We start from the raw sequence: 17,041 nt of genomic DNA on the forward strand, positions 1-17,041 counted from the left end.
GTACTTTTATTTTGTTCCAAAGATTTGTCAGAGTTTTGTGAGCGTTTTGAAAAAACGGAAGATTGTTTGCCAAGACATACATGTCCTATAACCATTATCCTAGAGGTTATACCATGGTGACCTCACTTCAAACAGGCATAGATAAAATATGAAATGGTGCATCAGCTAGACATAAGTTTGCTGTGACCTAGACTGAAAGGTACACGTGACTGTATGGTGTTGTTTCCTCTAATACATGTGGTTGATTGCAGCCTGATGAATTATATGAAAGATCACATCATGCGTATGTTTTAAGCTAAAAAAACAAGTTCTTGGTGGAGAAACTGGGATTTTATTTCAAGCCTTTGGTACAGACACTGTATGCTCCAAAAATTAATTGCATTATCTAGACGGACTGTTTGTATGTATGTATGCTTGTGGTTATACGTCGTACATATAAATTTTTCAACCATATGACAACGAGGAGTCATTAAGTGTATGTACATATATTGTGCCTCCTTGTGGGAGGGTGGATCCTCGCCGCCAAATTCCTGGCACCACTGAAGCATCATGCTGAAGACACCAGACATGACACCTCACCCAGTCACATTATACTGACACCAGGCCAACCAGTTATTTTTCCGTGCCCTAACGTTTCAGTGCTGAGTGCCAAGCGAAGCCGCAGCAAATGCCATCTTTGGTATGACTAGACCCGGTTTTGATCCCGGTTCTCCCTACTTCGAGGCGGACGCTATTACCATTAGGCCACCTAATGTCGGACTGTTTGTTTTAGAACCTGATAAAAGATATGAGCCTAGGTAGTTATGAAGTCAAGGACGTGCATATATATTGGGTGGGCATAAAAAATGGGCCGTAATTTGATGCTGCATCGCTCCAATATCCTTTGTTCAAACCTTTTCAAACTTTAGACATTCACATGGCATGATTTTGTTGATACATTGACCAATTTTCAAGGTCACAGCTTGAGTAGTCTGTACACAGGGTTAAAATGAAAACATAGCCTCAAAAACGCACGTTCCGGTGACCCACACTGCATCACCTGTCAGGTGTCATGATTAGAATCACTGCATTTGTGTGACACGCATTAAGGACTGCTGGAAAAAATTACTCTTGAGGAGATTCGGGACTCAGTTCATGGAAGAAACGTTTGCGCGCCGTCTACCGAGAAGATAAGAGAAGAACCAATTGATCACCTTTTCAAGTATAGCAAGGTAGAACATCATTTTGAAATCCGGAACATGCGGTTTTGACTCTATTTTCATTTTGGTCCCATGAACAGAAATTGACATAATGGCTTTTGAGTGTGTAAATTTTTAGAAGCTGACGTAAGAGGGTTTCGGAGATATTGAGTGTCAAAGTACGGCCAATTTTTTATGCCCACCCAATATACTGCCCAATCTACAAATCTATCTCAAACAAACCTACTGTGAAGTTAAATTACCCTGAACATAATGTAATTATACGGGCACAGTGTGGGTGTAGGCCTAGATCTATTTATCCTGACAGATCAATCGTCATGTGCTCTACCCTTGACATGCTGTAGCGTGCGGGCCCACCAGGGTTCAGGTGACGCTGGTTTGGGTAAGGCATATGGTGCTGTAAGCTTATAGTGGCCGGTAAACAACATAATGGGAACACAGTGTTCGATTTGACAAGCAGGCCAACCAGCTAATCACCTCTACTTAACTACAGGAGACGCGGCTGAGAAATCTGATATACCACCTTACTTAGCCAGACAGCAATATAATAAAGAATTCCTAATAGAACCGAGGTGGAAACAGGCTCATATATAGGCTATGTCTATAACGTGACGTTTTAAATCACTGGAGCCTTTAAATGTTTACATGTAAAACAAATTGGTATGTGGTGCGATTGAGAAGAGGTAGAGATTAAGTTCGGTTCACGAAAGAAGAACTGCTGGTTTGTGGATTCGAATCTTCATCTATGGATTGTCTCCACGAACAAGATGATCTCCCGCCCAGTCAAAGTGACAACTTGGGCCGATCCGATTTTTCGGAGACGGAAAGTATTGGTGCGATTTTTTCATTCCTTTTTAGGTTGTTATTTTCCGCTGTACCCTCTAGAACACAGTGCTTATCTACAGGTGCAGAATGTCGGTTAGGTTTATGGGTGAGGCAAACAGAGCACAGCATGCTAGCAACCCTTCTGGCGTACATATAATGGCACAGGAGCCTCTCACTAATGCGTTCAGTGTGAGTTAATGTCCAGTCCATGCTGGCTTCCTCTCCAGCCGTACATCGGAGGGTCTTCCAGCAACGTGCGGACGGTCATGGGTTTTTCCCAGACTCTTGCCGATTTCCTCCCACCATAATGCTGCTCGCCGTCGTATAAGTGAAATGTTCTGGAGTACAGCGTAGAACACCAATCATATAGGAGGGCGGTAAATAAATATTTAAATCAGATCAAGAAGGAGTGGGCAAACATGCTGCACGAAGTTTTAAAGCTATTCTTTAAATAATATGGGCACAATAACTTAGCTAATACCCGTTTGTAGATAAGCCGAGGCACCTGGCTGTGGGAGAAGTGATGAAGGTTCTGTATGAGAAGGAGTGTAAGCGACTAGGGGTATGTCCCGTGGGTGCCTTCCTCAGGGCACCGGGTAAGGCCTCTGTCGAGCTGAGGAATTACTCTCTGGGTCCCAAAGGGGCGGCTGCTCTTGCTGTGCCATTACTGGTAAGTCATTCACCAAGACACTGGTTTATACACATGGTAAAATAAAGGTTTTATGAATGTCTGAAACACGAGCTAAACGGAATCTATCTTTAGGGCTATAGAATTAAGGCCTTAAAGATTTATAACAACACAACACAAGCCTAGCAATACTTCCATGTGACACCAAGTGACAGGCAGTGATTGCAGTTAGAACTCTGTGTCACACTATACCGTTGTTTATTTCTCCAAGAGAAATTTAGGCTGAAACTGATGTTTATCTTATTTAACTTATTAGATTTTAAGCCTTGATTCATTGACACTAGTAATATCATCTCAACTTGTAAGATCTATCTAAAATGTGACGTCACACTTTCCTGTTTCCGTCATCAGCTGGATTCGTCCGTGACGTCAGTTGACCTGGAGGGTAACAGTATAGGTGCTGAGGGACTGCGGAGTATAGTAGGAGCCCTGTTGGAGAGTAACTACATCACACATGTGGTAAATGTTCATCTTGTCTGCAATAAAATGTCTAAATCGTCTTAACCAGGGTCCCAAAAATGTTTGCATGTCGCAGGTAGTGATGTTTTCATTTTCTCTTGCCGCTCGCTGTGAGATCAAGTCCAGCTCATGCTGGCATCTCCTGCCGTACGTGGGAAGGTATTCAGCAACCTGCGGATAGTCATGGGTTTTCCCTGGGCTCTACCTTTCATCATAATGCTGGCCGCCGTCGTACAAGTCAAATATTCACGAGTACAGCGTAAAACAACAATGAAATAAATGCTAGTAAATAAATCTAGTAACTGCATGCTTACTTGTCCTGCTTTCCAATGTATGATATTTCATTCGTGTACATTGCCGTTTGAGAGTTTATAAACACATCTGCCTTTCAGAATTTAGCCAATAATCAGATCGGCCACCACGGGGCACAGATGGTCAAGCATCTTCTTCTGGGCAACTTCTACATCGTACACATTAATGTCTCAGGTAATGGACCGAATTTAATCCAGATACATTCAGTGAAAAATGCAATATTTGTCCATTCTTTCAATTAAATCAGACCGTCATTAAAAAGTGAGCAGTTCTCGATAAGCCATCAGAAAAAAGTCCTCGTTTATGTAGGTATAGTAAGTCTGCAGCGTGCATGTACGTTTCAGTCTGCGGACAAAACAGCCTGTAAAACTCACTGCTAAAGTAGGAGTATTGAAAGACAAAGTGTGTATTATCATTATTAGCCACCTGAAATATTGCATATTATCTTTCAGAGAACAAGTTTACAGACATCGATGCGGATATATTTGCTCAAGTTCTAAAGGTAAGTGTTTTATTGGGCTTACATTAGGAATTTACTTCCTTTCGAACTCATCAAGGAAGTAGAGATGGCTGTGTAAAATTGTTAATGGTCGTATGTATACAACTTTATTGAGTCTTTTATGGTGTAAATTGATTATACCGGCACTTTCCGCTCAGAGAATCTTGCATGTACATGTAAGTCGCAATACTCTTTAATATTCATGTTTACATATAATATTAATCTTTACATTAATAAATTATCACATTGCTCTGTCTACAGGAGAACAAACACCTGAAAGAGATGATTTTGTCAAAAAACGACTTTGGGGAACATAGTGGAAAAGTGCTCGGTCCCGAGATAGGTCAGTAATTGAGTACGATTGTATTTATCTCGCTTATACTTGGTATATTTCAATCTGGGTGGTTAATGTCATATCTACAGCCATTTGATAGTCTATATCCTATTTGCAAGAGTCCTTGTACTGTGGGAAGTCCTGTTGGTAATGATGCTCCCAGATTTACATGCTTCAGGGTCGATTTGTTTATTTAATTGGTATTTTACGCCCTACTAAAGAGTATTTCATTTATACGACGGCACGCAGCATTATGGTGGGAGAAAACTGGACAGAACCCGGGTAAATTCCACGACCACCGGCAGATCGCAAGCGCTACAGTGTCGATGGGAAGTTATGTATTGGGATATGTTTTTATCAGATTGGGTACATTCAGCAAGGGTATTGCATGAACAAGAACTATTTGATCTTTGCAAAATGACATCGATTCTTGTTTTCGTGACACACCAAACCTGATCACTACTTCACAGCATCCAATGACAGTCTTGAGCTACTGGACCTTAGCTGGAATCAAATCCGAGGCAAGGGAGCGATAGCAATAGCTAACGCTGTTAAGGTAAGGGAGCCGTGGACTGCACTACTTAACAATGACAGTATAAGCGTTTATTTCTTTGTCTGATTGGAGTTTAACGTCACTTCCAAGATTACAATCAGGGTGATATCTCCTTGTTGACAGTCAGTGGTCCAGCACAACTGCTTGCTTGAACAACCACTAAGAACGAAATTTTAACCTGTCGTCAGTCGGTGGTAGATAAATCGGACGGTTCCAGAACTGTCGGATCTGATATGCTCCACCAATGCGATAACGGTAATACGGGTGAAGAAAACCGTAAAAATGTAAAAAAAAAAAAAAAATACCTCACTCTGCCCATGCATATGCACCTTGATGCCTTATTTAACAGACTGCATGGGATGTAGATATACGTTCAGTTCTACTGAGTAATAAGAAAGTGACAATTGCCACTTTATCTGATGATGGGGAAAGCATTCTCCGAAAGTTAGCAATACATGATCATGTTGTGCAAAATGTGTTTTTGGCATTATTTCTCACTAGTTTAGTGAAGCCTGTCGTTACTCATATCTACGTTCAATTCATTTCTTTTGGCCTAGGAACATCTCTTGCCATTGTAAAGGAGCCACTGGAAGACACACAAAAAATTGAATTAAATATCTTACATTGTCAGGAAAATGTTGGCCTAAAGGTGCTACGGTTGGAATTCAATGGTTTCGGCAATGATGGTGGTTCTGCTATGGGGCAGGCTCTGGCGGGCAATCGAACACTGAAGGAATTAGATCTGTCCAACAACAGGATCACGGACACTGCCGTCCGGGACATGGCCGCGGGTTTAGCAGCTAATGATGGGCTCGAAATACTTAAGGTCAGACTTAAGCAGGTATTATAGGTAACTTGGCAAAATTTCAAATCCAAATTTTAAGGCTTTATGTTGAGATCTATAGGGATTAGATCTACTGAACTATTATAGCATAGGCCACATGATAAAATGTATGAATGCTTTGACAACTAGAAGGCATTCAGAGAGTGCAAACCTCCGCTCCGGCTTAGATTAGAAATTTCCTCATTACAAAGAGACAATGATCTTTGTCTTCTATCTCGCAGTAATGAGGAATCTCTTAAAAGAAATTGTGGGTCATCAATAAAATTGGGTGGACTGGTCCTAACCCTAAGGCCAATCTGTGCACAAATTGTCGTCCAACCCCACTGAATAACCTATTCTGTAAAGTTGCAGAAACACAAACAAACGTCAGCAGAAATATAACATTCTTTGGCGCAAGTGTAAGTTTGGTGGTTTATTTCTCTCATAAGCTTGATCGCATGTTGTATAAAATGACCATTCTTGAAGTCAATATATACATGTACAAAGGAGTTAAGCGTACGATGAAGCATTACGGCGCTGTTCTTACAGATAGGTGTGAGTTCGTTCCAACTGCCAAGTCCCCTGGCCCTTGTGGAGGCAATCAACCGGAATGAGACCGGGGCACTTCGTCTTCTCGATCTAAAGGTAACTATTACAGCTAAATACTATGCCAGATTCGCATCATAACTATTCATAACTACTGTTTTACGTTGTACCTCTTGACATTCCATACTCATGTCATGAAGACATGCAACAATCGGATCAACTTTGGTCTCCCAAGCGTGATTGGGACTTTGGTTTCCCGCCAAATGCAATGTACAATACAGTCGCAGTTCATCATCATCTTCATTGAAAATGCTACCTGTTATCCCACACAAAGGGCAAGAATCCTTCACTAACTGCGTATATAATAGAGGAAATTTCACCCCTACACATGTCGGTTCCAAGCCGTGTAAAAAAAAAAAACACACACACACACCGTTCTCTTCCGTTACAACAACTGTTTAGCATTTTTCAAGTGACAGGTTTCACTTGATTCTAACTGATTCATCCACCTTGTACGGCCACTTTAGTGAACATCAAAAAAAAATTTAAATTTCCTTTTTTAGGCCTGTGAAAGGTCATTTTTCACACCAAATTTCAGGTTAAATACAGTATATAGAAACAAACTAGAACAAAGAGTACACCACTTGGACCGAGTTCGTCTCGGAGGGTTATGTTACTCATATTATATGTACATCCACATTTTTGGCCATGTCTTGCCCCCAGATCATAAAGACTCGCTTTTCTTCCTATTTTTTTTAACCAATAGGATGTTTGCGTTTCGCAAGAGTTTCTCAACGTTGTCGAAGAAATCCAACAAAGCAGACAATTTAAGGCGATCTACGGTCTCAAGTCCAAAATCCGCATCATCAAACCAGAATTTGTGGGAGCGGTCAACCCAGACGGGGAGGAAACAACAGCACCTAGACAGGTGGATGACAGCCAGGGAGAGAGCGGAGAGGGCGATAGAAATGTGGGTGCAACCGTAAGAGATCAGACCGACAAGAACGCGGCGGCCGAACAGACGAACGATCAAAGCCGAGATGGGGATGAAAGTGAAAACAGAGCTGTCGGGACGTTAGCAGCAAGTCTCAAAAATTCTGAGGATGAAAATAGCCCGGGTGGTGACAGTGAAGACGAAGTTAACCAAAAGGAAGAAACTGAACAAAATAAACTGAATGAAATCAATGACTCGGAGCAAGACACAGGTAGAGAAAGCAATGTTGCAAAGGAAACAACGGAAAAAAATCCCGATGGCATAGGTATTGAGAACATAGGAAAGGCGAGTCCGTCTAGTGAAAGAGAGACAACTGATTCTCCTGTCAGTGAAAGAGAGGTTGCTTCACGTGCTAGTGAAAGAGAGGTCGCTTCGCGTACTAGTGGAAAGGCGGTTGCTTCACATACTAGTGATAGGGAGGTTGCTTCACGTGCTAGTGAAAGGGAGGCTGATTCACGCGCAAGTGAAAGGGAGGCTGATTCACGCGCAAGTGAAAGGGAGGCAACTTCACGTACTAGTGAAAGGGAGGTTGTTTCACGTGCAAGTGAAAGGGAGGCCACGTCACGTACTAGTGAAAGGGAGGCTGCTTCACGTGCAAGTGAAAGAGAAGCTGCTTCGCGTTCTAGTGAAAGAGATGTTGTGTCACGTACTAGTGATAGGGAGGTTGCTTAACCTACTACGGACACCCTGTCAGTGTAGATATACAAAATCTATTCTCGTGAATGGAATACCAGTTGTCTAGGCTCTCCAGAGATACTGTCCCAAATATCAGGCTACGTTCACTGATACAGAACTACAAACCAGGTTCTCAGTGATGTCTCCTTCTATTCTCCTATTTTTCATCTTGTGACGTTGTAGAATTATTGGTGTGGTCAGTAGATAAGGTGACCAGGAGTGTACAGTGTTCTACTCTACTAGGTTTTCTAGTTAGAACGGGGGCCTCCGTGGCTCAGTCGGTTAGCGCGCTAGCGCAGCGTAATGACCTAGGAGTCTCTCACCAATGCGGTCGCTGTGAGTTCAAGTCCAGCTCATGCTGGCTTCCTCTCCGGCCGTACGTGAGGTCTGCCGGCAACCTGCGGATGGTTGTGGGTTTCCCCCGGGCTCTGCCCGTCGTAGGAGTGAAATATTCTTGAGTACGGCGTAAAACACCAATCAAATCAATAAATAAATCTAGTTAGAACAGTAAAATGACTTGTGACATGATATCGCCGCAAAACGGCCATTGGCAGGCCACTGCTTAACAGAGGTGTAACCCCTAGGTAGTTTTAGACTGACTAGTACTTACATGTTTGTTAAATGAATGCACACCAAATAGTGAAGGCAACATTATGTAGATAAGTGGATGAAATTGGTTTTATTAAAAGCATTAGCATTAATGGAGATTGCAGTTTCTGAAGCTGAAAACAACCCCAAATGACGATAATACTGTCAATATCATTATTTAGTCTCTCATCTCATCTATATATCAGCCCTGCTAATGACCAGGTTTATGTACATGTAGTCACCCAAAATTAAGAAATCTCCCTAGAACACTTCAAGAGGCCGAGTTACTCTGCGATTTAATCAAGCAGACATACATACATGCACTGTATAGACTCAAACACAATTCTGCCAATACTTTCAAGATTTTTGTGCAAGTTGAAAAGGTGTAATGCATTTCTTACCTCAAAAAAAGGCAAAGGTTGTATCTGGCAAAACCATCACTTTTTAACAGAATATATGAATTCTACAGTGTGGGTAAGTGACCATAATTATATTGTTTTTGTTTCCATGATATCAGAGAAACTCTTTTCCATCAGTGTGTACATTTTGATTTCAATGGTGTTTTACGCCATACTCAAGAATATTTCACTTATACGAAAGCGGCCAGCGTTATGGTGGGAGGAAGCCGGGCAGAGCCCAGGGGTAACCCACAACCAGCTGCGGGTTGCTGTCAGACATTCCCACTTAGGGAAGCCAGCGTGAGCTGGACTTGAACTCACAGTGACCATCAGTGTGTACATCATTAGTGGTGCCCATCAGTGTGTACATCATATGTGGTGCCCATCCATGTGTACATCATATGTGTGCCCATCAGTGTGTACATCATACATGTAAGTGGTGCCCATTATTAGTATGTACATCATAAACGAAGACCATCCGGGTGTACATCATATATGTTGCCCATCAATGTGTACATCATATGTGGTGCCCATCAATGCGTACATCATATATGTTGCCCATCAATGTGTACATCATATGTGGGGCCCATCAGTGTGCACATCATCATGAATGAAACCTGCGGAGGATCGTAATATTTCACTTATACGACGGCGGCCAGCATTATGGTGGGAGGCAGAGCCCAGGGGAAACCCACAACCATCTGCTGGTTGCTGGCATTACATACACTTGGTACCATCAGTGTGTACATTTTACATGTAAGTTGTGCTCAGAAGTGTGTACATTTTACATGTAAGTTGTGCTCTGAAGTGTGTACATCAGAAATAATGACAACCAGTGTGTACATTATACATGTAAGCGGTGCCCATCAGTGTGTACATCATCCATGTAAGTGGTGCCTATATGTGTGTACATCAGAAATGATGACGATCAGTGAGTACATTATACATGTATGCGGTGCCCATCAGTGTTTACACCATACATGTAAGTGGTACCCATCCATGTGTACATCAGAAATGATGATCATCAGTGTGTACATTATACATGTAAGCAGTGCCCATCAGTGTGTACATCATACATGTAAGTGGTGCCTATCCGTGTGCACATCAGAAACGATGATCATCAGTGATCATGATTACACATGTAAGCAGTGCCCATCAGTGTGTACATCATACATGTAAGTGGTGCCCATCCATGTGTACATCAGAAATGATGATCATCAGTGTGTACATTATACATGTAAGCCGTGCCCATCAGTGTGTACACCATACATGTAAGTGGTACCCATCCATGTGTACATCAGAAATGATGATCATCAGTGTGTACATTATGCATGTAAGCAGTGCCCATCAGTGTGTACACCATACATGTAAGTGGCACCCATCCGTGTGTACATCTGAAATGATGATCATCAGTGTGTACATCAAAGTCGTGTCCACCAGAATGTATATCATCCATCAATATGAACATCAGAACTGGTGCCCAACTTCTGATAGTCCATGCCTAAAACTGGCCAAGCTACAGTTTTCTTACTAGCCAGGTGCCAGTGTGTGATAATAGTCACTCTTCACAACATAAATCTGGTCAGACTTTAGGAGCTCCATAAGCATCCGGCATCCTCTCTATGGAATACCTGAAATGTGAAAAACACATTTGTCATTACCATGAGGTGATACTTCAGGTATCTATCCATCTCACATAAAGTTTGTTCAGGTAAAAGTTCATAGATGAGTCAATCTTAAAGAAAGTTTCACAAGAGTCATGCATCATAAAGTCCAATATCCACTGACCACTAAATTATTTCAGAGATGAGTTTATGTTTATCCCCAACATCTTGCGCAGTCGTCAGAATTACATGTTAATGGCTAAGTGTTTTTGGGCGAAGCCTGTAGTTGACTCTTAAGGGCTGTAATACAATCAAATTCACAGACTAACCTGTGTTGTGCAATATACATGATGGGAACACCTGGTATCTTACGTATCCTTCTCTTCAAATCCTTGTCATGAGTGGCCACGATGTAACATTTGTGCTGCAAAGCATACAAAAGATTAATAGGGTGATATCAGACAAAAGACCTACATTGGAAGCTCTGTCAGAAACCTACGGATGGTCACAGGTTGCACCCGGCCTCTGCCAGTTTCCTCCCACCCAAATACTGGCCGACATCATATAAGTGAAATACTTTTGCACACAGTGTAAAAGACCAATCAAATAAATAAATAAATAACAAAAGATGTAATGCATAAATATTACAAACCAATCAAACTGAACCAATCATTCAGATGTATACAAGTATATGTAAACAATGCATGAAGGAGCTATGAGGTGTACCATATAAATTGATAACCAAGAAATCATGCCTTCTCACAGTAATTTACAATGATTTGGTAAAGCTGTGCAGCTACAGTATACTCTGATAACCAACTGAGGACTTTGCCAAACTTGGACAGAGTTATCGCCCCTTACAAAATTTCCATTTATTGTTGACAAGTACATGTATATGTAACTTGGGTGAGCCTGAAACGGGATACACTCTGTGCCCTACCTGAGTAACTCTCTGAACCAGGCAATCATCAGCGTAGGTGCCTTTGTGTAAACATGGCAACCTCTGAAATCGGTCATCCTTCACAATTCTGAAAATATATCATCATAATGCATGTATATATGTATTAATATCATTCTTACATAACGTACACGCAGAGATAATTTCATAATTATATTATTTACATTTATAAGAGCACACATAAAAATATCTCAGAATTTATGCTTAACTTTAAAATTCATATATGCAAGTGTTACTGGAAGGGCTCATCTTAGTTTAATATTCACTATCAGTTTTTACCCATCTACATAAACTGGGCAGTTTTTTTGACTTACCTTAAAGCTACTCTGTATTTACTTCCCAGTTTTTCTAATTCAGCCATCACACAATCTGTTATATAAGGTATACCTGAATGGAACAAAAAACAATCTTATTCAACATTTGATACATTATTTAACATAGAATTCAAACAAACAGTGCAAAAAGGAGATACAGCCAGTTAACTTCTACATGTATATAAATGCTCTGACTGTTTTGAGTAACACAATTAACGGATTGTGAGTAGCATGGACTGATTATCCAGTTTCTCATATAAATCTGTTACGGTTTACACTTCCAGAAGTTCACACTCTAACAGAATTACCACGACATAACACTGGTTTATTGATGTTGGCAATATTAACTCCAAAATTATTCATTTCAAACTCATTTCAAATTCTTATCCAATTCAACTTAAGTCAACTTTAATACAGAGAATTGCACAGAAAAACGAAATGATCTACCATCATTTATAATTAGCTCTCACATCAGACAGAAAACAATATACAGTCATGGAAAAAATTATTAGACCACCCTTGCTTTCTCCCATTTCTTGTTCATTTTAAAACCTTGCACAACTGAAGGAACATTTGTTTGGGCAAAGAAAGTGATGAAAACGGAAATAGTTCATAAGGGTTTTATTTAAGAGGTGATATCTATCAGTTCTCTATGACTTTCTTGACAATGACCAAAATCACTTAAGTTCATACATCTGTAGATGTGGCAACTGTATTCTCAAAAACATTTTGGCATTCAATTTTTTCTCCTGTCTCCTAGTCACGTAGTCACATGACTCTCATTCCACGGGAGTTAGTACTTGATTGCATGCCCATTGTTTTTGATGACTGCAGCCATGCGCCTTGGCATGCTCTCCACCAGTTTGTTACATTGCCCTGCGGTCACAGCAGCCCATTCCTGTTGCAAAAATTCGAACAAATTTGCTTTGTTTTGGGGCTTGTGGTTCTCCATTTTGAACTTGATAATATTCCACAGGTTTTCAATTGGATTCAGATCAGGTGACTGAGCAGGCCAATTCATGGTTCGAATGTTCCGGTTCTCTATCCAGGTTTTAACTGACCTTGCCGTGTGGCAAGGGGCATTGTCTTGTTGGAAAATCCAGTCATTCGAGCCAGGAAAGAGTTTAGCAGCTGATGGAAGAAGACTGTTTTCAAGAGTCTCTCTGTATGTGACTTGGTTCATTCTCCCTTCACACAACTGCATCTGTCCTGTTCCACCCATACTGAAACAACCCCAGATCATCACTGATCCACCCCCATGCTTTACAGTAGGAGCAAGGCAGTCTGGTTTGTGGGCTTCCCCAGGCTTCCTCCTAACCAGTAAGTTGGCTGGAGTAGGCATCAACTCAAAATTGGATTCATCACTGAAGAGAACTTTAGCATAATCATCAACAGTCCAATTCTTGTGATCCCTCGCAAAACGCAAGAGGGCCTTCCGCTGCCTCTCGTTGATGAAGGGCTTCTTCAGTGCCCTGTGCGACTTTAGACCAGCTTCAAGAAGCCGGTTTCGAACTGTTCTTGCTGAACAAGTCACATTTGTTGACAATGCCCACTCATTTCTAAGGTCTCTGGAGGTCTGACGACGATTCTTGATACAGGACCGGATGAGTGCTCAGTCATCTCGTGGGGTAGAAAGACGTTTCCTGCCTCGACCAGCTAGCAGTTTTGTAGTACCATGTTCGGCTTGCTTTTTCTTGGTGTAATGAACTGCTGTCTTAGAGATCTTCAGTTTTTTGGGCCACTTGTCGCTCGCTCAATCCAGTATCCAGCTGTGCCAAGATGGCTGCCTTTCTGGCTCCACATAATTCTTTCGTTTTAGGCATTATGAGAGCTGACAACTACCGAGTTCGGCTGCGTCTTAATATATAAACAAGAGACCCCTATTTATGTAAGCCGACATGTAAACAGGAAACCACTCTTTATGTAAGTCTGCATGTAAATGGAAAGCATGAAATTGCCTCACATACACCCTAGGAATACAACTGACCTTAAAGCATATCAAGTACGACAAAGTATTATGGAATCAGCTGGATTTTTGTCGTATTCATTGTAATCTTCGGTTAATACACCTTTAGGGTTGCCAGGCATTAAAATGAACAAGAAACCAAAGAAAATATGAGTGGTCTAATAATTTTTTCCATGACTGTACATGTAGTTTAGTGCCTATTATTCTAGCATCAAGTGTATTATGTGTACATACATTTAGCATACAAGCAATCCATCATAGACTGTATGATATCCAGCTTGTTCTTGATTGAAAAGTTGACGAAGTTGGTGTCAATGAGTATATGATAAGGGGGCCCTAACTGTGTGTTGTACTGGAAAAACATAGCAGAGGAAGCTTGGGGGCTGAAAAAGATTGAATGGTTTTGCATCAAAAAATAATGAAATACATGTATTGTGTTTCTTTACACTATGTAAGTTATTAGCATGAATGGAATAACATTCACAGTAATACACAGACCAGTGGAGTTTAGGTTTAACTAGTACCGAACTTATCTGACAACTACCATGTGATCAATTGTAAGCCAATGGTCATAGAGTTATTATAGTAAAAACTCAACAAGATCCTTACAAATGTTAAACCAGTGACATCATCACAGCATATGCCAGATGTGGCTACATCAACCAACATCTAATTTGAGTACATATAACATAAAATTTGAAAAATGCTCATATAGTTAAAGTATGAACATATTTTTACAAATCACTAAACTGTGTTATCTCAGATCTGAATATCTTCCTTCAAAGGAACATACACTTCTCTGACTTTCAGATTTTGTGGGTCAGACTTTTTCCTCTTCTTTTTGATTCTGTCTTTTGATTTTCTACAAATAAAGGAAATTAAAATGTATGAAAGTCACACAACTATATATGATATTTGTACGTATCTTTGGGGTTTAATGTCATACTTTAGACTTTGTCAGTTATGACGCCGAGGAATTATTTGGTGTATGTACATATATTCTATTCCTAGGGCAGGGCCACCACTTCATGCCGCCGATGAAGTATCATGCCAAAGACACCAGACATGACACCCACCCAGTCACATTATACTGACACCAAGCCAACCCGTCACATTTCCTTGCTGCTCTAACCTCTCATTGCTGAGCACCAAGTAAAGACTCTTCTAAAGTCTTTAGTATGACCCAACCCGGGTTTAATCCCGGGGTCTCTCGAATTTGATTTATTTATTTATTTATTTATTTGATTGGTGTTTTATGCTGTACTCCAGAACTTTCACTTCAAATACGACGGCGGCCAGCATTATGGTGGGTGGAAACCCGGCACAGCCCGGGGGAAACCCACGACCATCCACAGGTTGCTGCCAGACCTTCCCACTTACGGCCGGAGAGGAAGCCAGCATAAGCTGGACTTGAACTCACAGCGACTGCATTGGTGAGAGGCTCCTGGGTAATTACGCTGCGCTAGTGCGCTAACCGACTGAGCCACGGAGGCCCCCCTCTCTCTCTCGACTTTGAGGCAGATGCTCTAAACAATAGGCCCCTGAAGTAGTCAATAATACATAGTAAAGCTGTAAACATACATAAAAAGAAATTATTAATAAAAAACAATAATGGCACGTTGATTTTAACCTGTGATGTTCTCATAACTGTATTAGGCAAATATACATGAACTAAAAGTTCATTTCTGCCATGGCATATACATTCAATTATCTTTACACTCAGATGTTAACGTTCTCTACATGTTTACTTGTCAATGATATATTAATACATTAAACAGAAATATTTATAAACAGAAACAATGATGAATACTTTTTGAACATATGATGTTTAAACATATGATATCATAAAGACGTGACAAGCTTACATCCTGGAGTCCTTCAGGCTGATCATTCTCTTCATTGTGGCATAGCGTTTGGCTTGTTTGGTTTTACCCTATCAAGGAGAAAATGCATGTAATGTAAGTTAATAACACAAATGTTAAAGGGAGAGGTACAATGTATAAAGATGACCAGAAAAGTGATTAGAGTTGGCAGAAAATGAATAAAACTTTAAATCCTCAAGATATACCCCTGGCCTTGAAAACAACAAACAATTAAAAATAAAGCGCAATAATACATTTCAAATCTAAGTCTGCAGTTTAACAAGACACCATAACAAACATTGCCACATCATCATAATATGTCACATTACATCAACTTCGTTAGTTCGATTACTCTACCAATGACCGTGGATGTCGATGACTAGGTATGGACAGCAACCCCATCTTTACAGCAACCAGAATACATTATAAAATTTTCAGTAACAATGATGACCAGTAATTCAAAATACAGTCCCATAAATTAAACATTAATGTTTATCTTGACTCCACAGAGAAAAAGCCATAATATGCCTACAACTGACTCCATCCTCAGTCCGGAGTGAGTGAGTGAGTGCTTGGGGTTTAACATTGTACTCAACAATTTTTCAGTCATATGACGACGAAGGAATCATTAGGGTGCAGGTACGTGTAATGTGCCTAGTTGTTGCAGGACGGATTTCCACCGCTCTTTTCTTTAGTGCTGCTTCACTGAGACGACTTACCGAAGGCAAGTAAGCCGCCCCGCCCGAGCCATTATACTGATACGGGTCAACCAGTCGTTGCACTATCCCCTTCATGCTGAACGCCAAGCGAGGAAGTTACAACTTCCTCTTTTAAAGTCTTAGGTGTGACTCGATCAAGGATTGATCCTGGATCTACCGGTCCCGAAGCAGACGCTCTACCAACTGCGCTATCCGGGCCGGTCCTCCTCAGTCCGGAGACTGACTGCCCATTGTCAAAAGTTAGAATGAATGCATATGACACTTCTATTCTATCATAATTAGAAAGTTGGGAGCCTGTGTACCCCCTAAATTTAATGTCTAGATTGACTGTTACAAATAGAAATAGAAATTAGTGGCCGAATCTGACTAGTTTGTACTGATCACAACTTCTTTCCTTCTCAACAATTCTTATTGAATTTATTTATGGTGGAAGGTAAGCCATTTGAATGGACACACTTTCTTATATGTCTTTCACAGTAATAAGTATATGTGAAAATAGAGGAACTTTTTACATCTTGTCTTCTCTCCCTATTTGTTCACAAATAAGGAGGAGAGGATGCCAGAAATCTGATGGCCAACTAGTCTATGTGTCAAATATTCTAACCACTGTTTGTCTTTATTTCACTGTATAAATGTAATGTAGATTGGTGTATTTTTGGTGATGTATGTATGGTCCTTTGATTGATTTCGATTTTGCCTCTTTGTTGTCTACACAGATCAGGAAA

General features: G+C 40.7%; 2 protein-coding genes across 5 annotated transcripts in view; one reads left to right on the forward strand and one right to left on the reverse strand.

Moving 5' to 3' along the window:
• The first annotated feature begins 1,937 nt into the window (after positions 1-1,937).
• Positions 1,938-7,904, forward strand: LOC135466955 (leucine-rich repeat-containing protein 74B-like). Its single transcript, XM_064744709.1, has 10 exons — positions 1,938-2,032; positions 2,516-2,694; positions 3,064-3,171; positions 3,564-3,657; positions 3,936-3,985; positions 4,244-4,325; positions 4,787-4,872; positions 5,501-5,695; positions 6,242-6,337; positions 7,005-7,904. The coding sequence occupies exons 1-10, from the start codon at positions 1,945-1,947 to the stop codon at positions 7,902-7,904; spliced, it is 1,878 nt and encodes a 625-aa protein (XP_064600779.1). The 5' UTR covers positions 1,938-1,944.
• A 636-nt stretch (positions 7,905-8,540) lies between these two features.
• The window catches only part of LOC135468099 (rRNA-processing protein FCF1 homolog), a 44,506-nt gene continuing 36,005 nt past the window's right edge, over positions 8,541-17,041 (reverse strand). For all 4 annotated transcript variants that reach the window (XM_064746158.1, XM_064746160.1, XM_064746157.1 and 1 more), the window contains 7 exons: positions 15,601-15,668; positions 14,529-14,597; positions 13,970-14,118; positions 11,770-11,842; positions 11,438-11,525; positions 10,827-10,921; positions 8,541-10,524 (listed from right to left, as the gene is read on the reverse strand). In XM_064746158.1, coding sequence (XP_064602228.1) covers positions 10,476-10,524; positions 10,827-10,921; positions 11,438-11,525; positions 11,770-11,842; positions 13,970-14,118; positions 14,529-14,597; positions 15,601-15,635 — 558 coding nt within the window. In that variant the 5' untranslated portion in view covers positions 15,636-15,668 and the 3' untranslated portion in view covers positions 8,541-10,475. The remainder of the gene's footprint in view (positions 10,525-10,826; positions 10,922-11,437; positions 11,526-11,769; positions 11,843-13,969; positions 14,119-14,528; positions 14,598-15,600; positions 15,669-17,041) is intronic.

The sequence above is a fragment of the Liolophura sinensis genome, chromosome 6 (genome assembly GCF_032854445.1).
Source record: "Liolophura sinensis isolate JHLJ2023 chromosome 6, CUHK_Ljap_v2, whole genome shotgun sequence".
Lineage (NCBI taxonomy): Eukaryota > Metazoa > Mollusca > Polyplacophora > Chitonida > Chitonidae > Liolophura > Liolophura sinensis.